Source organism: Quercus robur, chromosome 7 (genome assembly GCF_932294415.1).
Source record: "Quercus robur chromosome 7, dhQueRobu3.1, whole genome shotgun sequence".
NCBI classification, from domain to species: domain Eukaryota; kingdom Viridiplantae; phylum Streptophyta; class Magnoliopsida; order Fagales; family Fagaceae; genus Quercus; species Quercus robur.
In genome coordinates, this window is record NC_065540.1 from 5689622 (window position 1) to 5706669 (window position 17048).

Consider the following 17048-nt stretch of genomic DNA (forward strand, 5'->3'; position numbering starts at 1 on the left):
TTTGCTCTTCTTCTTTTTTCTTTTTTCCTTTTTTTCATAGAGAGAAAAGTAGTCAGCTAAAATTGGAAGGTTTTTATCATAAAATAGGAACACATTTTTGTGTAAGCTGATACCAATACTTCAATCAGTCCTATGGCCCCCAGCGAGGTTGTTTGTTGTGTGGAGTTTGATATATTGGAAACTATTTAGTAAATGAGTCAGATACCTTTTACAAACATATCTCATAACTGTCAAACCATTTTGCAATTGAGTTCTATCAAGGATATATACAATCCTATTTTTAAATCATGAAATGGTACAATCGATGGTTTGATCCCTTGAGTATGAAGTTAATTGCAAAATAAGTGCCAAATGCACTTTGAATCTTTGTTTTTAGATATGACCCGATCAAACCTAGCCAAACTCGGTGGGTTTGTGGTAACCGAGTAACTTGAATGGGTTTTTATAATCTCGTTGAGTTTGTGAAATTTGTAAAATTACATCTATAGGTCTACTTTATTGGCTACTTTATTGTTTAATATGTTATAATATGATAATATAAAGAGTAAAAAATCTAAAGATTTTTTTTTATATATAAAAAAATGCAATTCTCAGTGTTTGTTTGGCAAAGATTATTTTTGCCAACTTATTTTATTATTCAACTTATTTTTGCTATTATTCATGAGTTCCACTGCACTTTTTGATACTATTCATGGGTCCCACTGTACTATTTCAGCTAATATTTATCTTTATTTATAATACTTTCAGCAAAAAAATTTCAGTTTCAGCAAAGTAAGTGGATTTCAAACGGACCCTCAATTTGTCTACCTACCTCCAAGATTCACATCCTATCAAAAGTCCACTTTATTTTTGTGAAACCATGATTTTGAATTATAATTGCCAGTTTAATTTAGGCATATACCTATTTTTTTAATTTACATATTTATGTTATGATTTTTCATAGATAGATATATATATATATATATATATATATACACACACACATATATATTTATTTGACCCTATCGTTCAACTAGTAACCCACTAGTTGAACGGTGGTCTAGGTCAATGTCAGAGCCAAGATTAACTAAGGGTTGAGTTTTTTATTTCACAATTTAGCTAAAATAATGTTTTCAAAATACTAATTTAATTGACATGGCACACACATTTCATACACACCAATTTGTAATAGTCAGCGCTCATGATGATATTTCAAATTACATCTTAGGTTTGTGGTTTCGACTCTTTATATTATTTTTGCTTTTTTTTTTTTTTTAGATTGTATGTAAGACCAAAGTGATTTGCTTTCCTGTTCCTAAATTGTGTCTATGACCAAAGTGAGAAAGCTAGAACTATTGTTGCCTATAATTTATTTGTTTGCTTAGTATGCAATGAACAATAAAGCTTTTTATTTTTTATATTGTGTTTTCCTTTTCTTTTAATTGATGCTAAAGTTTAAAACCATGAATAATTTGTTCTGAATTAAGGAAATGTTTATTGGTAAACTTTTATATTTATTATAATATATATATATACATACACCCACACACATGCATACATACATACATACATACATCCATATATATATATATATATATATATATTTATTTATTTATAAATATAAAAAATAACGATAAACCCAAAATAGTACACCGATATTTACCGGTACCGAATATATCGTTCCACTGGTCAAACCAATACAACTTTTGGTACGAGATTGACTCCCTTGGCCTGTACATGTGCTTGCTTGGCTTTAGACTAAATTGATCTATATGTGAAACAAAAACAGTAGTTTTTTGCTTGTACAAGTTAATTGCACAATTGCTGGTGAGATTATGTAAACCGATAAATTTTTAATAGTTGTAGTTTGGGTCCATCACTATCATTGGCTAATTTTTCCATGTGTGAGACTTATTACATCATGACCAGAGGCTTAAAATTGATCTGTTTCTGATTTTCTGTGTTGTATGCAAAATTCACATCCAGGTTTCATAATTTCCCCTAGAATAGAACAAAAGAATACTTTTAGCAAATAGGCGAAACTATAATGTTGGTCCCTCAAGTTTATCCTGTGTGCGTAATTGGTCCCTCAAGTTTGAAGCGAGCATAATTAGTCCCTCAAGTTTTAAAACTGTGTTGTATTAGTCCTTTTACTAACTGTCATTAACGGTGTTACTTACATGGCTAACGGAACAATGACTTGATATTTTTTTTAATGATGTGGCATTTTTTTTAATGATGTGGCATTTTTCTATTGAAAGAATTACAAAATAGATTTACACAAACAATAATTACAACCCAGGTTTTCCTCTGTCCTCGTCCTCCTCCTCCTCCTCCTCAATGTCTCATATGATATCATATCTCTTTCCTTCCTTGTTTAATTTATTTATCACTATACATACATACAATTGATCTCTTATCTTGATTCTTTTGAGTTACAGAAACAAAAGAAAGGGCCAAGTCCAATGCAACGCAATATAAAAGTTAGAAGCGTGGTAGCAAGCTTGTTGTGTTCAAATCGAATACTAGTACTACATAATAATCGTCTCACTCCCAGAGTAGAAAATCCATTATACCCGAGATCATTCCTATCCCAAGCAAAAAGAGACCCACGACGTGGTAAGTTTTGTGTGGTTGCTCTGACTGAAAGTTCTAAAGAGTCAAGCAACAAGAAGACTGAGGAAGAAGAAGAAAGTAAAATCCCTTCATGGGCTAGGCCAGATTCGGATGAGCCTCCTCCTTGGGCTCAGAATGAAAGTGCATCTCACCAGCGGCAGCTTAATGCTTTGTACAGTCAGTAAAAAAAAAAATATATATATATATATATATATATATTTTTAATTTGGTACTGTGTCGTAAATATTGTTTGTGTAAATTTATTTTGTAATTTTTTAATAAAAAATACCACGTTATTAAAAAATGTCAAGTCATTGTTCCGTTAGCCATGTAAGTAACACCGTTAATGATATTTAGTAAAAGGACTAATACAACTCTGTTTTAAAACTTGAGGGACTAATTGTGCTCACTTCAAACTTGGGGGACCAATTGCGCACACATGGTAAACTTGAGGGACCAACATTGTAGTTTCGCCTAGCAAATATTTAGTACATGTGACTGATGTGAGCAACAATAAAAAGAGAACAATGGCTTTGGGGGGCAAGCGAAAGAGTGCGGTACAACTAGAAACAGCAAGGAACCATAATCCGTTCAAAGTTTTATTACACGAAACACAAGACAGTAAGCATTCACGCTGGGGTCTTTCAAAGTTTCAAATGCCATAGGTTGATATATTTTAGCATCTAAGCCCCAAAAACCTCATTAGTCATTACCCAGACTTGTAAACTCAAAAAAATTTACAATTGTGCTATAGTATCATCACAAATTTGTGATGGTGTACAATTGTAAAACTAAATGATACTTTTTTAATGTGTAGTAAGAGAAATAGAGATTAGAGAGAGAAGTGAGAAATATTTTTATATTATTTTAATGTGTAATATGATAAAATAAAAGTTAAGATGTTAGGTGTATTATAAAATTGTATGGTATAAATGATAAAGTAGCTTTTGAGATGATAAAATAAATTTTTTTTTTTTTTTGGTAGAAATCGAATGTAAATGCTACAATAGACATGAGTTTTGTCCTTTAATGTGAATCCCCTTTTGCCAATTTATCAGTACGTGAAGTTAAGCCTGGAGGAGTCACGGTCGACTCCATGTTCTTAATTACCATTGCCCATCAAATACAGGTAACAAAAAAGAAACATTTTTTTTTTTTGGCTAAATTATAAATTGCACTATTTTTTTTTTAGAGAGTTTCAATCTATGGCGTCCGTTACTGATAATAGCTCTTTATTATCAAACCCAGACACTAATCAGTTTTTGGTGTAGACGGGAATTGAACCTCAGATCTCTTATATAACCATCAAAGACTTTACCCGTTGAGTTAACTAAAACCAACATAAATTGCACTATTTAATTGTCTAAAATTTAATTCATTTTTCTAACTTCACTTGCACTTAATTCAATTCTTTGACTTTTGACTTTGTTTAATTTAGTCCTCCAGTTACTCTATCAAAATTGACGAGCCAGTTACTCTCTATTAATAGCACAATTTTGACTAGAGTCTAACAGGAATACTAAATTGAACACAATTAGAAGTTAAAAAACTGAATTAAAAAAAATAGAAAACTGAATTAAATTTTAGACAAATTAAAAAGTACTATCTGTAATTTAGCCCCCTTATTTTTTTTACCACCCGTAAGTTAAAAACAACTGGAGATTAAAATGGCAAGAGCGGAAATGGCACATACATTTCATACACACCAATGTGTAATTGTCATTGCTCATGATGATATTTCAAATTACATCTTAGGTTTGTGGATCGACTCTTTATTATTTTTGCTTTTTTTAGATTGTATGTAGGACCAAAATGATTTGCTTTCCTATTCCTAAATTGTGTCTATGACCAAAGTGAGAAAGCTAGAACTACTGCTGCCTATACATGTGCTTGCCTGGCTGTAGACTAAATTGATCTATATGTGAAACAAAAAATAAACATTTTTTTAAGGCTAAATAACAAATTGAACTATTTGATTTTGTTTAAAATTTAATTCATTTTTCTAACTTCACTTTCACTCAATTTAATTATTTCACTTTTAATTTTGTTTAATTTAGTCCTCTAGTTACTCTTTGTCAAAATTGATAAGCGAGTTACTTTCTATTAATAGCACAATTTTGACAGAGTCTAACCGAAGTACTGAATTGAACACAATTAAAAGTTAAAAAATTGAATTGAAAAAAAAATAACTTAATTAAATTTTTGACAAAGTTAATAAGTACAATTTATAATTTAGCCTTTTATTTATTTATTATTATTACCCATAAGTTAAGAACAATTCCAGATTAAAATGGCAAGAGCGGAAATGGCATAGACGGCCCAACTAGTGAATTTGAGACAGAATGGAAAAGGAATGGTAATGGCCATGAAAAACGCGGTTGCGGTGAAGAAAACGCCACATTTCTCAAGCACTTGGGCTGTCACCAAGAACTTGGGATTTATGAATTTGCTGACGACAGTGGAGGCAAAGGCGAGTAAGATTGCTAGAGAGAACAAGTGGAAGGGTACAGGGAGTTGTGAGTTTACTTGAACAGATAGTAAGACTATATCAATGGCCGAAGCCAAACAAAAACCAATCACAATATCGTCCCATTCCATGTGGTGCACCAGTACCAAGCCAGCTTCTTCATCTGGTTTTTCAGCACCATTCACAGCTGCTTCAGTTGGTGCTTCAGCTTGATCAACAGCGTTGCCCCCAGCTGCCAGAGGAGCTAACCCTTCTGAGTGGACAGCATCAGCAGAAGGTGAAGGCCGTGGAAGTTGTAGTTGTGGGTAAAATTTGGAGACGAGTAGGATAATTGGAACAAAGAATAGCTTGAAAGGATTTGTCATTTTATTTTGGCTGGCAAATTCGTATTTGCTCTTCTTGTTTTAGCTTGTTCTATTGATACTTGCTAATTAGTCTTGAATTATTTATATGGGAACAGGTTACACTTTAATGAATCCCTCCCAGTAAATTATGTGAAACATTTGGCCATAAATTTTCGCAATCGCAGTCATATTATATTTTTCGCGCGGTGACTCTCCCAATTGTTTGACATAAATTTTCGCAATATTCCAAAATATTATTAAAAAAAAGGAAAACGCTAACAAGTATAAAGTATTATTAAACAATAATAACATATATGCGCCTCCAAAACAAATATTATTAAACAATAATAACATATATGCACCTCGGCTTCAAAAAAAAAAAAAAAAAAAAAAAAAAAAAAAAACCAACATATATGCACCTCCCAAAACAAATATTATTAAACAATAATAACATAGACGAACGAATCCCACTTTACCATGATTTTCTCACGAGGTCACATAACTCACATTGCCCCCTCACAGTCCTCCCATCACCTACTACATCACCATCAAATGTTAAAAAAAAAAAAAGTTATTTTGAGATTTTTGAGACACCAAAAGCCTACTTTATTATTTTACCATATCATTTTACAATATCTCATTCATCACATGTTTTATACCTTAATTCTATACATTAAAATAATATTTATAACAAATTAAAATAATATATTAATTCTTCCCTATTATCATCAACAAGACGACAACAACAACAACATCAACGACACAACCACCAGCCACCAATATCCACTATCACAACAACACCAACAGCCACCACTGGCACAAACCCACATCCACCAATGCCACCTTAAAAAAAAAAAAAAAAAACAAACAAACAAACAAACAAACCAGAGAATAAAACGCTGACCCAAACTCAACCAACAATCAGCCTAAAACCCCAGCCCAACCGACCCAAAACCTCGACCCACAAATTAGCGGCGAGATCGGCGACGAGTTGTGGAGAATGAGGCGGTGAGATCAAAGGCAAGGACTGGCAAGATTGGCGGCGAGGACTGGAAAGTGAGGCGGCAGGATCAGCGGTGAAGACTCGAGAGTGAGGTGGCGAGATCGCGGCGAGGATTGAAGAGTGATCTTAAGCAACTTTCTTAAGCAGGGAGGTGAGGGAAGAGATAGAGAGTGACAAAGAAAGAAGAAATGAGATAGAGTCTGAGAGTGACAGAGAGAGAGAAGACAGATGATCGACGATGTCTAGTGGTGGCCTTTGGTGATTGGCGTGCTGTGGAAGAGGAATAGAGAAGATAGAGATGAGAGAGAAGACAGAGCTGAGAAGACGGAGAGAGAGAGATATCTGTGATGAGGAGAGAGAAATATGCAATAAAATAAGAATATTTATTTTTGCAATTGTTGTCCGTACCGTCTCATATTTGAGACGGTACTGTAGCAATGTGCCAACATTTTTGGCATTTGAAACACCTCATGAGGCTCATATTTTAGGGTTTGGTGTGCCAAATGCCAAAAATTTGGCATATGATACACCTGCTATGGATGCTCTAAAGAGCTTGTTTAATTGACCAAAGATTGAATCTCTAAAATAATCACTTGTGAATAGTACCTGATCATTTAAGGGAATGAATCTTCGAGATGTGATTAGCCAGACTTGTTGAGTTTAAGGAAACTGTTCGGACAAATAAGAAATGAGGAGTTTCCTTAGAGCATTGGACAAACTAATAATGACTAATTTAGTATATTATGCATTATAAATTTAAAATACTAATTTAATCATCACTTAAATAATAGTTTTTTTTTTTTTTTTTGGAGAAAACTAAAGTCAAATTAATATATGTTTATAATAGAAACGTCCAAATTGATCAAACCCAAAAGACGACACATGAACCAAAATTATTTATTTTTATCACATCCATTATCTTGTCTAATCAAATCTGTGGGGCCCAATAATTTGTGGCCCTGGCCCATTTTTATATTGGGGCCCAAGGCCCGAGCCGAGGAAGGATATAGCCGAGAATGGGTAATAAAAGTCCAAATAGTCTCGAGATACAGCCGAGGATGATTCTGTCCTCGGCATATCCGAGGCCCCCTAGGAAGAAAGGGCAAAAACGGTATAGGAACAGTTTGGAAAAAATCTAAAATATCTATGTCAATAGAGAAGGAGACGCTGGATAGTATAACAACTAAAGACAAGGGGAAAGTTGTCATTACTGCCATTCAATACTCTGCACCTGATAGAGCCATGCTCTTCAGCTTTTACAACCACCCCCAACCACTCTAGGTATGGGCTGACAGGACAGGTCATAAGTCCTGGGAAGTTGAGCTTGTACGTGGACGCTGGTGAGAGGATAAATGCTAGTATAAAAGGATAAGAGAGGCAGGGTGAGAAAGGGGGGGGGGGGGGGACAACCCGTCCTCCCAGCCATGGTGTCCTAGAAACAAGGAGAATAAGAAGAGCATAGAGCTCCCCAGACTCCTCGGACGAGATTCATTGACCGGAGTCAACCCAAACTACCGTCCGGTGACCAAGACCTAGCCTTTCAAACCCACGCTCTACAAATGATATTGTTTGGGCCCTCTTTACGTACGAACCCAATATTATCTTTGGGTCGTTACGAATCGAGTCCTTACAATTGGTGCCGTCTGTGGGAAATGCTTGTGTCTTGGCACAGGTGGTGGGTTGAGACAATCCCTCACATCATTTCCAACAGTCAGATTTAGTGTTCTAGCGTAAAATTCCACTAGGAGCTACGTTTCTTCACTGGGGGCTGCGCTTCGAAGCGTCAGCAGCACGGATGGTTCTAGGGGCTTGGCCGAGGAGCTAATCCCCCTAAACCAAGGTCCCACGCCATAGCCGAGGGGTTAATTCCCCCAACTACTTAAAAAATCAAGTTTTGGACAGAACCAAGGTATTGCATGGTCCTCGAATTCAAACCTATAGAGAAGCCAACTACTTAAAAAATCAAGTTTTGGACAGAACCAAGGTATTGCATGGTCCTCGGACTCAAACCTATGGGGAAACCAACTACTTAAAAAATCAAGTTTTGGACAGAATCAAGGTTATGGCTATGAAAGTTATTAAGAAGATGGCGAAACGCCTTATTACTCAGCAACCTGCAGAGGATGTTCATTTTGGGTTATATATCCTCGGATGATTACTTTCTACACAGCATCGAGCATTCAGCTTTCATCTCGTTCAAGTTTAGGGTATACAACCCATTTTCAGGTCGATCTTATTGTACACGATACCTCTAATAAGTTCATAATAACATCTTTTTTCTTGGTAAGGGATTTCGACCCTAGGTATTGTTTTCTCAGGTCGGCGTTATTATGCCAGACAGCTCTAATAAGCTCATCGTAATATCTTTTTCTTTTCTTCTTAGTAAGGATTTCTGCCCTAAGTATCATTTGTTCAAATCGGCATTATTATGCCGGATAGTTTCAATAAGCACAGAGCAAGGTCTTTTTATTAACTGGGATTTCGGCCCTAAGCATTGTTCAGAGTATAAAAATAAAAAAGAAGTCACAGGATAGTACGTCTATTCACGGCATAACCATTTCAAAAAGAAGAGATAGAATATACGAAATAAAGCAATGATGACTTTTATTAATATAAAGAGGTATTACAGCGTACAATGAAGGGCTTAAACAGGCCTATATAGAAAACGAATTACAAAAACAATAAAAAAACAAAACAAACAAATAGCCAGAAGTCTTTTTAAAGCTCTGCTCCCAAGTCTTTCTAAATTCTGCCCCAGTAGCACCCATATTGAGAGGAGGACCTTCCTTGGTGGAAGAGGAGAAGAAGAGGAAGAAGGAAAAACACCAGGATGGATCTGGTGATGGGAAAGAAGAAGAAGTGGAGGCAAAAGGAGGCACCAGTGAAGGAAGAGAGGAAGAAGCAGGGATACTTTGTCCCTGCGTCAGTCCTGACTTCTAACACGCTGGTGCCATGTTAGCTATACTCATAAGGGAGCGGCTGGTACTGATAATAGGTGACCCCAGCTCAATCGCACCAATAGTTTGACGCGACGAGTCCCTGTTTTGGATTTTGACTGAAGGGAGGATGAGAGGTATCTTGAGTCTCTGCCATCCCTGTCCTGACCGAGCTATCTTAAGCTTCGGAGGGACAAAACGCTTCTGAGAAGGATATGATCTTTTCATCCCCACTTCTATTTCTAATGTGTCACACTATAAGCTGTGACTATGCTGATAAGTAAGACTTAGACCACAGCTTGAGGGTTGAGGCTTTAGGAAGGTTAAAGAGTCTTTACGCGAAAAGAGTACCCTCTCATTTGGCTTCTTATATGGAAAGTGAATTTAGTGGCATTTAATCTGTATATATCTCCAAGAAGATTTGCAAGTAAGGTAGCGTCTGTTCAACTCCCCAATGTCATCTGTAATTGTGAAATTTGATTGACCTCGTAAAGGCAATTTATTAAAGACGTGCCTCGTACACTGAAACGACGGGAGCGCATCGTGTGTAAATCTAGAAGAATGTCTCGTAACCCGGCGCATTTCTTAAGTAGATGAAGAGACACCAAAATTAATGAAGGGCAGAGCTAAACGAGCTGTAATAAAGGCTTGGCATTACCAAAACCCTCATCTCCGACCAAGAGGTCGGACAACAGGATTTTGAGGGGCTATTGTGGCCCTGGCCCATTTTTATATTGGGGCCCAAGGCCCGAGCCGAGGAAGGATATAGCCGAGGATGGGTAATAAAAGTCTAAATAGTCTCGAGATACAGCCGAAGATGATTCTGTCCTCGGCATATTTGAGGCCCCCTAGGAAGAAAGGGCAAAAACGGTATAGGAACAGTTTGGAAAAAATCTAAAATATCTATGTCAATAGAGAAGGAGACGCTGGATAGTATAACAACTAAAGACAAGAGGAAAGCTGCCATTATTGCCATTCAATACTCTGTACCTGACAGAGTCATGCTCTTCAGCTTTTACAACCACCCCCAACCACTCTAAGTATGGGTTGACAGGACAAGTCATAAGTCTTGGGAAGTTAAGCTTGTACGTGAACGCTGGTGAGAGGATAAATGCCAGTATAAAAGGATAAGAGAGGCAGGGTGAGAAAGGGGGGGGGACAACCCGTCCTCCTAGCCATGGTGTCCTAGAAACAAGGAGAATAAGAAGAGCATAGAGCTCCCTAGACTCCTCGGACGAGATTCACTAACCGGAGTCAACCTGAACTACCGTCCGGTGACCAAGACCTAGCATTTCAAATCCACGCTCTACAAATGATATTGTTTGGGCCCTCTTTACGTATGAACCCAATATTATCTTGGGGTCGTTACGAATCGAGTCCTTACAAAATCCATCTAAGTTAAAAAATAAACCTTCCCCCCTCTCATCGTGTATGCGTTAAAAAATACTTAGTATTCTTAAAAAAAAAAAAAAAAAAATCATCTAAGTTAATGTTATCATGATATTAATCATCTTGCAAAATTATTTATTCCTTGACATTTTTTCATCATCATCAACATTTATTATCTCTTTTTTTTTTTTTATTGTAACAATTTTTCCCTGGTATTCTATCTTCTTAGACTTATAACAATAATAAAAAAGTATTTTCATCTAATATCTTATTCATAGTATATAAAGAAATTTGCAAATATAAAAGTTTAGTGTCAAGTGTGTTGTCCAAATATTGGAGAAAGAGAGAATGAAAAAAAAAAAAAAACTCATAGACATGTTATTTTATTGGGCTCAATCTAGTAGCTTAATAATCTTGAAAAAAATCTAGTACCATAAATTAAAATGTTCAATTTTTGAAAAAATAACAATCCTTGCATCTAGCTTTATAACATCATAATTACCGAACGTCATTAGAAGCATCAGAATGGACAGTGGTTTAGAAACATGGGGAAAAAAAATTAAATATAAAAAGTTCTTGAATGCATCAATAAGTAACCCATTTTGATCTAAACCAAGGTGCAAATCGAAATGAATAATAAAAGGATATCAAGGATTCAAGAATTTATCCAAATGGCTTAAAGATAAAGCAGATTTGTACAGAACTAACATTGAGACAGGCCTACTATTCTTCAGCACCATCAAAGTTCCACTGATACAGACAAATCGATGAAGCAGATAGTACAGAACTAACACTGGAAGTAAGAGTTGAACTATGTAAAATTGAGTCTGCCATATGCACTGGGTTGCGTGTCAGACCATTCAGGGAATTAACTGGCCCAACAGTTTGGCGCATATCAAACACCAAAAGTGAGCCATTCTACAAGAAAGGGAAAAAAAAGTAAAAGATCAGCCCATGTTCGCAAGATACAAAACTCACAAAGTTCAGACCTGAATTCCAGCATTACATGTTCAGACCTGAAGTCCAGCATTTATGTAATGCAAGCTTCTGAAATCCCATGTACACGACCAACCAGCAGCCTGGAAGTACATATTCTTCTGTTTTAGTACCAATAATAACAATTTTTACAGAAGAAAATAGTGAAAGTCCTAGAGTACACACATTTGAGGTGTGTACAGATAGGGTGAGACGAAGAGAGGGTGTTACATAGAGTACATTAAAAAAAGACATTCTACAGATTATGAAAAAGAACGAAATTAAAAGCCCAATTTAGCAGCATCACCATAGCACTACAAGCTCCATTATAGCACTTGAATTAGACAACCCACTAGGGCTGTGCTGGCAGAATCTAAAGACTAAAACGGCTTGCCCAAATTAGAGCCTGTCAACCATTTTGCCTAATTTGGGCTATGCTCAGCTCAAGCTAAACTTTCAGGCTAGAAGGGGCCACCCAGCCTAAAAGGCAATAGTACTTGACTACTGTTTTTTCAATCATATTTCATCCTAGTAGCATTATGCGTTCATATTCAAGCAATGAGAATAGCTCCGTGCCAAGGTTTCATCGTCTAAAAATCTAAGGATCAAGATCCAAGCCTTCATTAAGCCCATTTAAGGAACATGGAATGAATGATGGTTTCAGTTTTGCAAAGGAGATACAGTGAAGGAGCAGTTTACAGTTTTACAAACTTGCTAGAATGATCGCACCTGTCAGTTTATTTCCATTTTAAGTGGCATCATGCCATCATGTATTTGTTCACCTCTGGCCTCAAAGCAGGCTTTATCCAACTCAAATAGATCCATCCGACCAGGCCCACCTTTAATCCCAACTCCTAGTCTCTATAATTGATAGGGATTGTGGCATGCACTTCCACCAGTCCAAACGTACCAAGATACCAGATGGAAACTGAGGTATGTCCAACATATTCAGTTTAAGATATTAGTGTGACATTTGGTGGATTAAAAGATATAAAAAGTGGGAAAGAAGTAAAGAACCCAATGACTAGGTGAGCACCAGTTGAAGAAATACAGAATTTGGGGGGGATGTTGAAACAGGATTTCATGATTAAATAGAACATAATTAAGTCAGACGCAATAGAGATCATCAAGTGATAAATCCTCCCAATTAGACACAATGAAAAAAATTCATAGGGGAACTTACCACCATGCAGTTTGTATCCATGTCCATGTAGAGTATAATGTGCACTGGATCTGTAACTGTTACTGCAACTATCAGCAACATGCCCAGAACCAAGAATATCACATAAATATGTAGCTACCCACTCAACTAAGGAACTCTGTCATTAGTGTTTGGGAGGTTTCCACATAGTAAAGATTTAATAAGGGCCTTTATCTTCTTGAAAGATTTATTTTATCTCCCTTAAGAAGTTCTCCACGCTTAAAATTTTGGGTTGGTGCATCTATACACATGGATATGACACAAAAAAAAAGCTATGTCTATTAAAAAATTGCAAGGCAACAATGAGTTTCAGAGAATTTTTAACAAAACAAGTTTGCAAAAATTACCTAAGAAAACAGTTGCTTGATTAAAAGCACAGAAGATGACGTTAAAATAATTAAATTAATAAAAAAAGAGGGGCGAGGGGAGTAAATCACACCATCTCATAGATTATGTTTACAAATATTATTTACCACCTTGAACAACAAACAAAACAAGAAAGCCCATAAACTTCATGTTTTCAGCATCAATTGCCAGTCCATCAAGTTATTGATTTCAGCAAGGGAAACATATCTTGTGCTTGTAACCTGATAACAGGCAGTACAATTACCATGATGTGCCTCGCAATTCCATACCTTGCAGTCTACTTGTGGAATCTTTCCCATGCTTGAATCCAAATCTTGCATATATTTGAATTTGGTTGTAATTTGATATTTATTCATGTTCTTGGGCTGGATATATTGTGCATTACTGATTCTAAGTTGCTCGAAGAGAATCGATTGGTAAGAATTAGGAAATATGAAACAAGTTCTTATATGACAACTGACAAGCACATACTATATTTCCTAATTTCAATTAATGGCAACTTTGCATATAGATTATTAACACTGAAAGAAGTTGAAGGGATTTAATTGCTGAATTTCATAGACTATAAAAATACTAAATATCACAACCTTAAATAGAAAATTCTGAACATAGCTAACAAGCCACGTAATAGTAGGATTTGCTCCATATGATCGTCAAAAGAGAAAATAATAACAACATTGAAAATGACATAAATACATTTGTCCCATATACATTGGGATACAATGGTTATGCTTCAAAAGTAAGTTTCAGTCCTTATGGCGAGAGAGAGAGAGAGAGATGTCCAAAGAAACATTCCAAAACAAATAAAAGCACAGAAAAATAAAGAAGATGTTATATAAAGATTAAGAAAAATAAAAGTCTGAAAACATTGAAAGTCTGCAACCTGGTCAAATGGAAAACTCCATGTATGTTGAATAAAATACATCTGTAATTTCTTACTAGTTATAATTTATAGTGTAATAACTCTGGTTTATGTTGAAAGAGGATAGGGAACATAGCATAACAGAAAACAAAAAATGGCACACCTGTAATATGAAACTGTATGGAGATCCTAGTCCACAAAAAGTTGAGCCAAAGCTGTATCCTACAAGAAATATTGAACGTACATGTGTGTTTACACAATTCTGTGGATAGAAAGAGAGAAAAATGCTTTTGATACTTGACAGAATGAGAAAGGGTATCCAAAACATAGCTCCAAAAAATCACAATGGCAAATGTCAATGACCTAACCATAAAATTTACATTGGAGAGTGTGTGAATATATATATATATATATATATATTAAACATATAACACTGCAAATGAATTTCATAGATGAATGCCAAAAGATAATTACCAAATACAGGTCTTCCTTGACAGTGCCCACCAACATTTGCTAATCCTGATTCTCTGCTCTGCATATCTCCTAATGTATGCTTCAAATAAGTTGTCCTCTACAAAGCAAAAAGTTTGAAAACATAAGTGGTATAGAACACACAAAGAAATGCCTTTGACAGCACATCTTCACTATACTGAATCCAGTGACACAATGAACCCAAATGGGGTACATATAGGAGGCTAAACCCTTAACTAACCATACAAAAACTATGGTTAATTGACTTGTAGTACAAGTAGCATTCTTTGCTTGCATACCAATAATTGGGCTTGATACCTTTAACATCCCCCTGAAATTCAAGGTGGAAGTTTGAAGACAACTTGAGTTTGGAAAGTGAACTCATGAAGATGCCTAGAAGACCATGAATGACCAACATGGATGAAGAATGGATCTTGTAGAATGAATGTACAAGGTGCAACTTGTTGATAATAACAGCGAACAATGATGATAGATTGTAGATGAATGCCAAAAGATAAAAAGGGCCTAAGAAGACTGCATCAGTTACCAAGGAGGGACCACTAGACAAGGAATGACATTGTGATGAAGCATGAGAATGAATCAACAGATGCATAGGTTGAACCCAATGAGAGAAGGGTCAATTTGTGTGATTGGGTGCCTCAACGGGAAACCAGACCCCAAAATGGAAATTTATGGGAAAAACAAGCGGGACACACCCAATTTGAAAAGTCAACTCTGGTCATATGGCCTAGTTTGATCTGATCAACTGTTTTGGTCAATGGCTGAATCGAGCTATGGTTGACAGTAAGCTACATGAAGGTTAGATGTACATGATCATTGAAGCTTGAATGACGGGCACAATGCATATATACTCGTAGAGACTATTGTCTAAGTAACGTGATTTGAAGATGATGAAGACATGTGATCAGAAAGAAAGCTGATAGAGGAGGCTATCGATTAGTGTGGTCCGTGATACTCGGCCAAGATGATTGAGAACAATTGATCAAATGGAATGCCTAAAACCAGGTATACAAGGAAGATACACGTGCCAGTTGAAACTGCCTAGATTGTCTTGTGAGAAAACTAGTGGATCTTAAAGACTCAAATAAGGTTGTCCAATGCTGCCCAGTCGGGAAAAAACTAAGATAATCCTGCAGGGTGGTTAGCAGCGGTGGCAAGAGAATGAATTGAAGTCTATTTTCCTCAAAGCAGCAGAAGCAAGCAAGCAATATTAGAACTTTTGGATGTCAAAATATTCTCCGAAAAGTTAATGTAAGACTTTTGACCCAAGTTGTTCACTTTGTCCAAATATGGGGAAGGTTTTTTTGTTTTTTTGGTGACAAAGCCAAATGATTTCAAGAACATCTTCTTGAAGAAACCATCATTATATAAATTGCACTGCATAATTTCACGAAGGACTACCACACCACAAAAAGTTTACTTTCAATAGTCTTTCCAAGTCTTCCTAGGAAAACAAATGGCTGAATCAGGTAGCGAACCCAGGCAGTAGAAACTAGAAAGATCAAACAGACACGAAGAGAGAAGAGAGGAGTTTTTGGATAGCTATGTCAATTGTTGGCAGCAGCTAGTTATTTATTTATTTTTTTTTTTTAAGGGAAAAACCTGGCTTTGAGACAGTTGTCTTGAGGAAGTCAATGTTCTTGTGACGGTGACAGCCTTTTGATGACAACAACAAAGTACAAATAGGGGTGAATGTTGTGCCACCCCAACACCAGAAACTTTTGACAGTGGGCAGGAGATGGTGGAGGGACCGGAGAAATGCCAAGGAAGACAAGGACTAAACTTGAGACAACCGAAGATGAAAGTTGTGATTCTAATACCATGTTAGAGTATTTGAAAATATAAAGAGAGCTATAGAGAGTGAATGCAAGAATTTCGTAGTTTGGCTAAATGGCCTACATGCACAGAGAAAAGTCCTTGATAGCTACAACTTCACTATACTGAATCCAATGATACAATGAACCCAATATGAGGTATTTATAGGAGGCTAAATTCTAAACTAACCATACAATTAACCACGGTTAATTGACTAGTAGTACAAGTAGTATTCTTTGCTTGCAAACCAAGGACCGGGCTTAGGCCTTAACTATGATTGGGCTTGATATTTTAACACCTACAAAGAATGGATGAAGTTTTCAACCTCAGTTCTTTTTATTTGAATAGAGTGATACACTCAAAAATTCCTAATATTAAGGAAAAATGCACATAAAAATAGACAACCACAAATCTCACCACAAGAAACATTTAAAATGCATATTGGTAAAAGATGTCAAAATGAAACCAAGGGTTTGACATAACTTCTGCATTTTTCCTCCTTTTGGTAAGTAATAAATAATCATTTTATTAGAAAGAGGAAAATGATCTGTTACTCTAGAAGCTCCTAAAGGAGTACATTCTTTAAGTTTAAAACATCAATAA

General features: G+C 35.9%; 1 protein-coding gene across 11 annotated transcripts in view; it reads right to left on the reverse strand.

Annotated features, from left to right (window-relative positions):
- Positions 1-11315: 11315 nt before the first annotated feature.
- LOC126691910 (uncharacterized) overlaps positions 11316-17048 on the reverse strand; it is a 53563-nt gene continuing 47830 nt past the window's right edge. For 3 of the 11 annotated variants that reach the window (XM_050387252.1, XM_050387251.1, XM_050387250.1), the window contains 4 exons: positions 14613-14709; positions 14302-14360; positions 11751-11813; positions 11316-11652 (listed from right to left, as the gene is read on the reverse strand). In XM_050387252.1, the coding sequence (XP_050243209.1) occupies positions 11458-11652; positions 11751-11813; positions 14302-14360; positions 14613-14676 (381 nt within the window). In that variant the 5' untranslated portion in view covers positions 14677-14709 and the 3' untranslated portion in view covers positions 11316-11457. The other 8 variants (XR_007644877.1, XR_007644875.1, XM_050387249.1 and 5 more) reach the window with 8 other exon arrangements.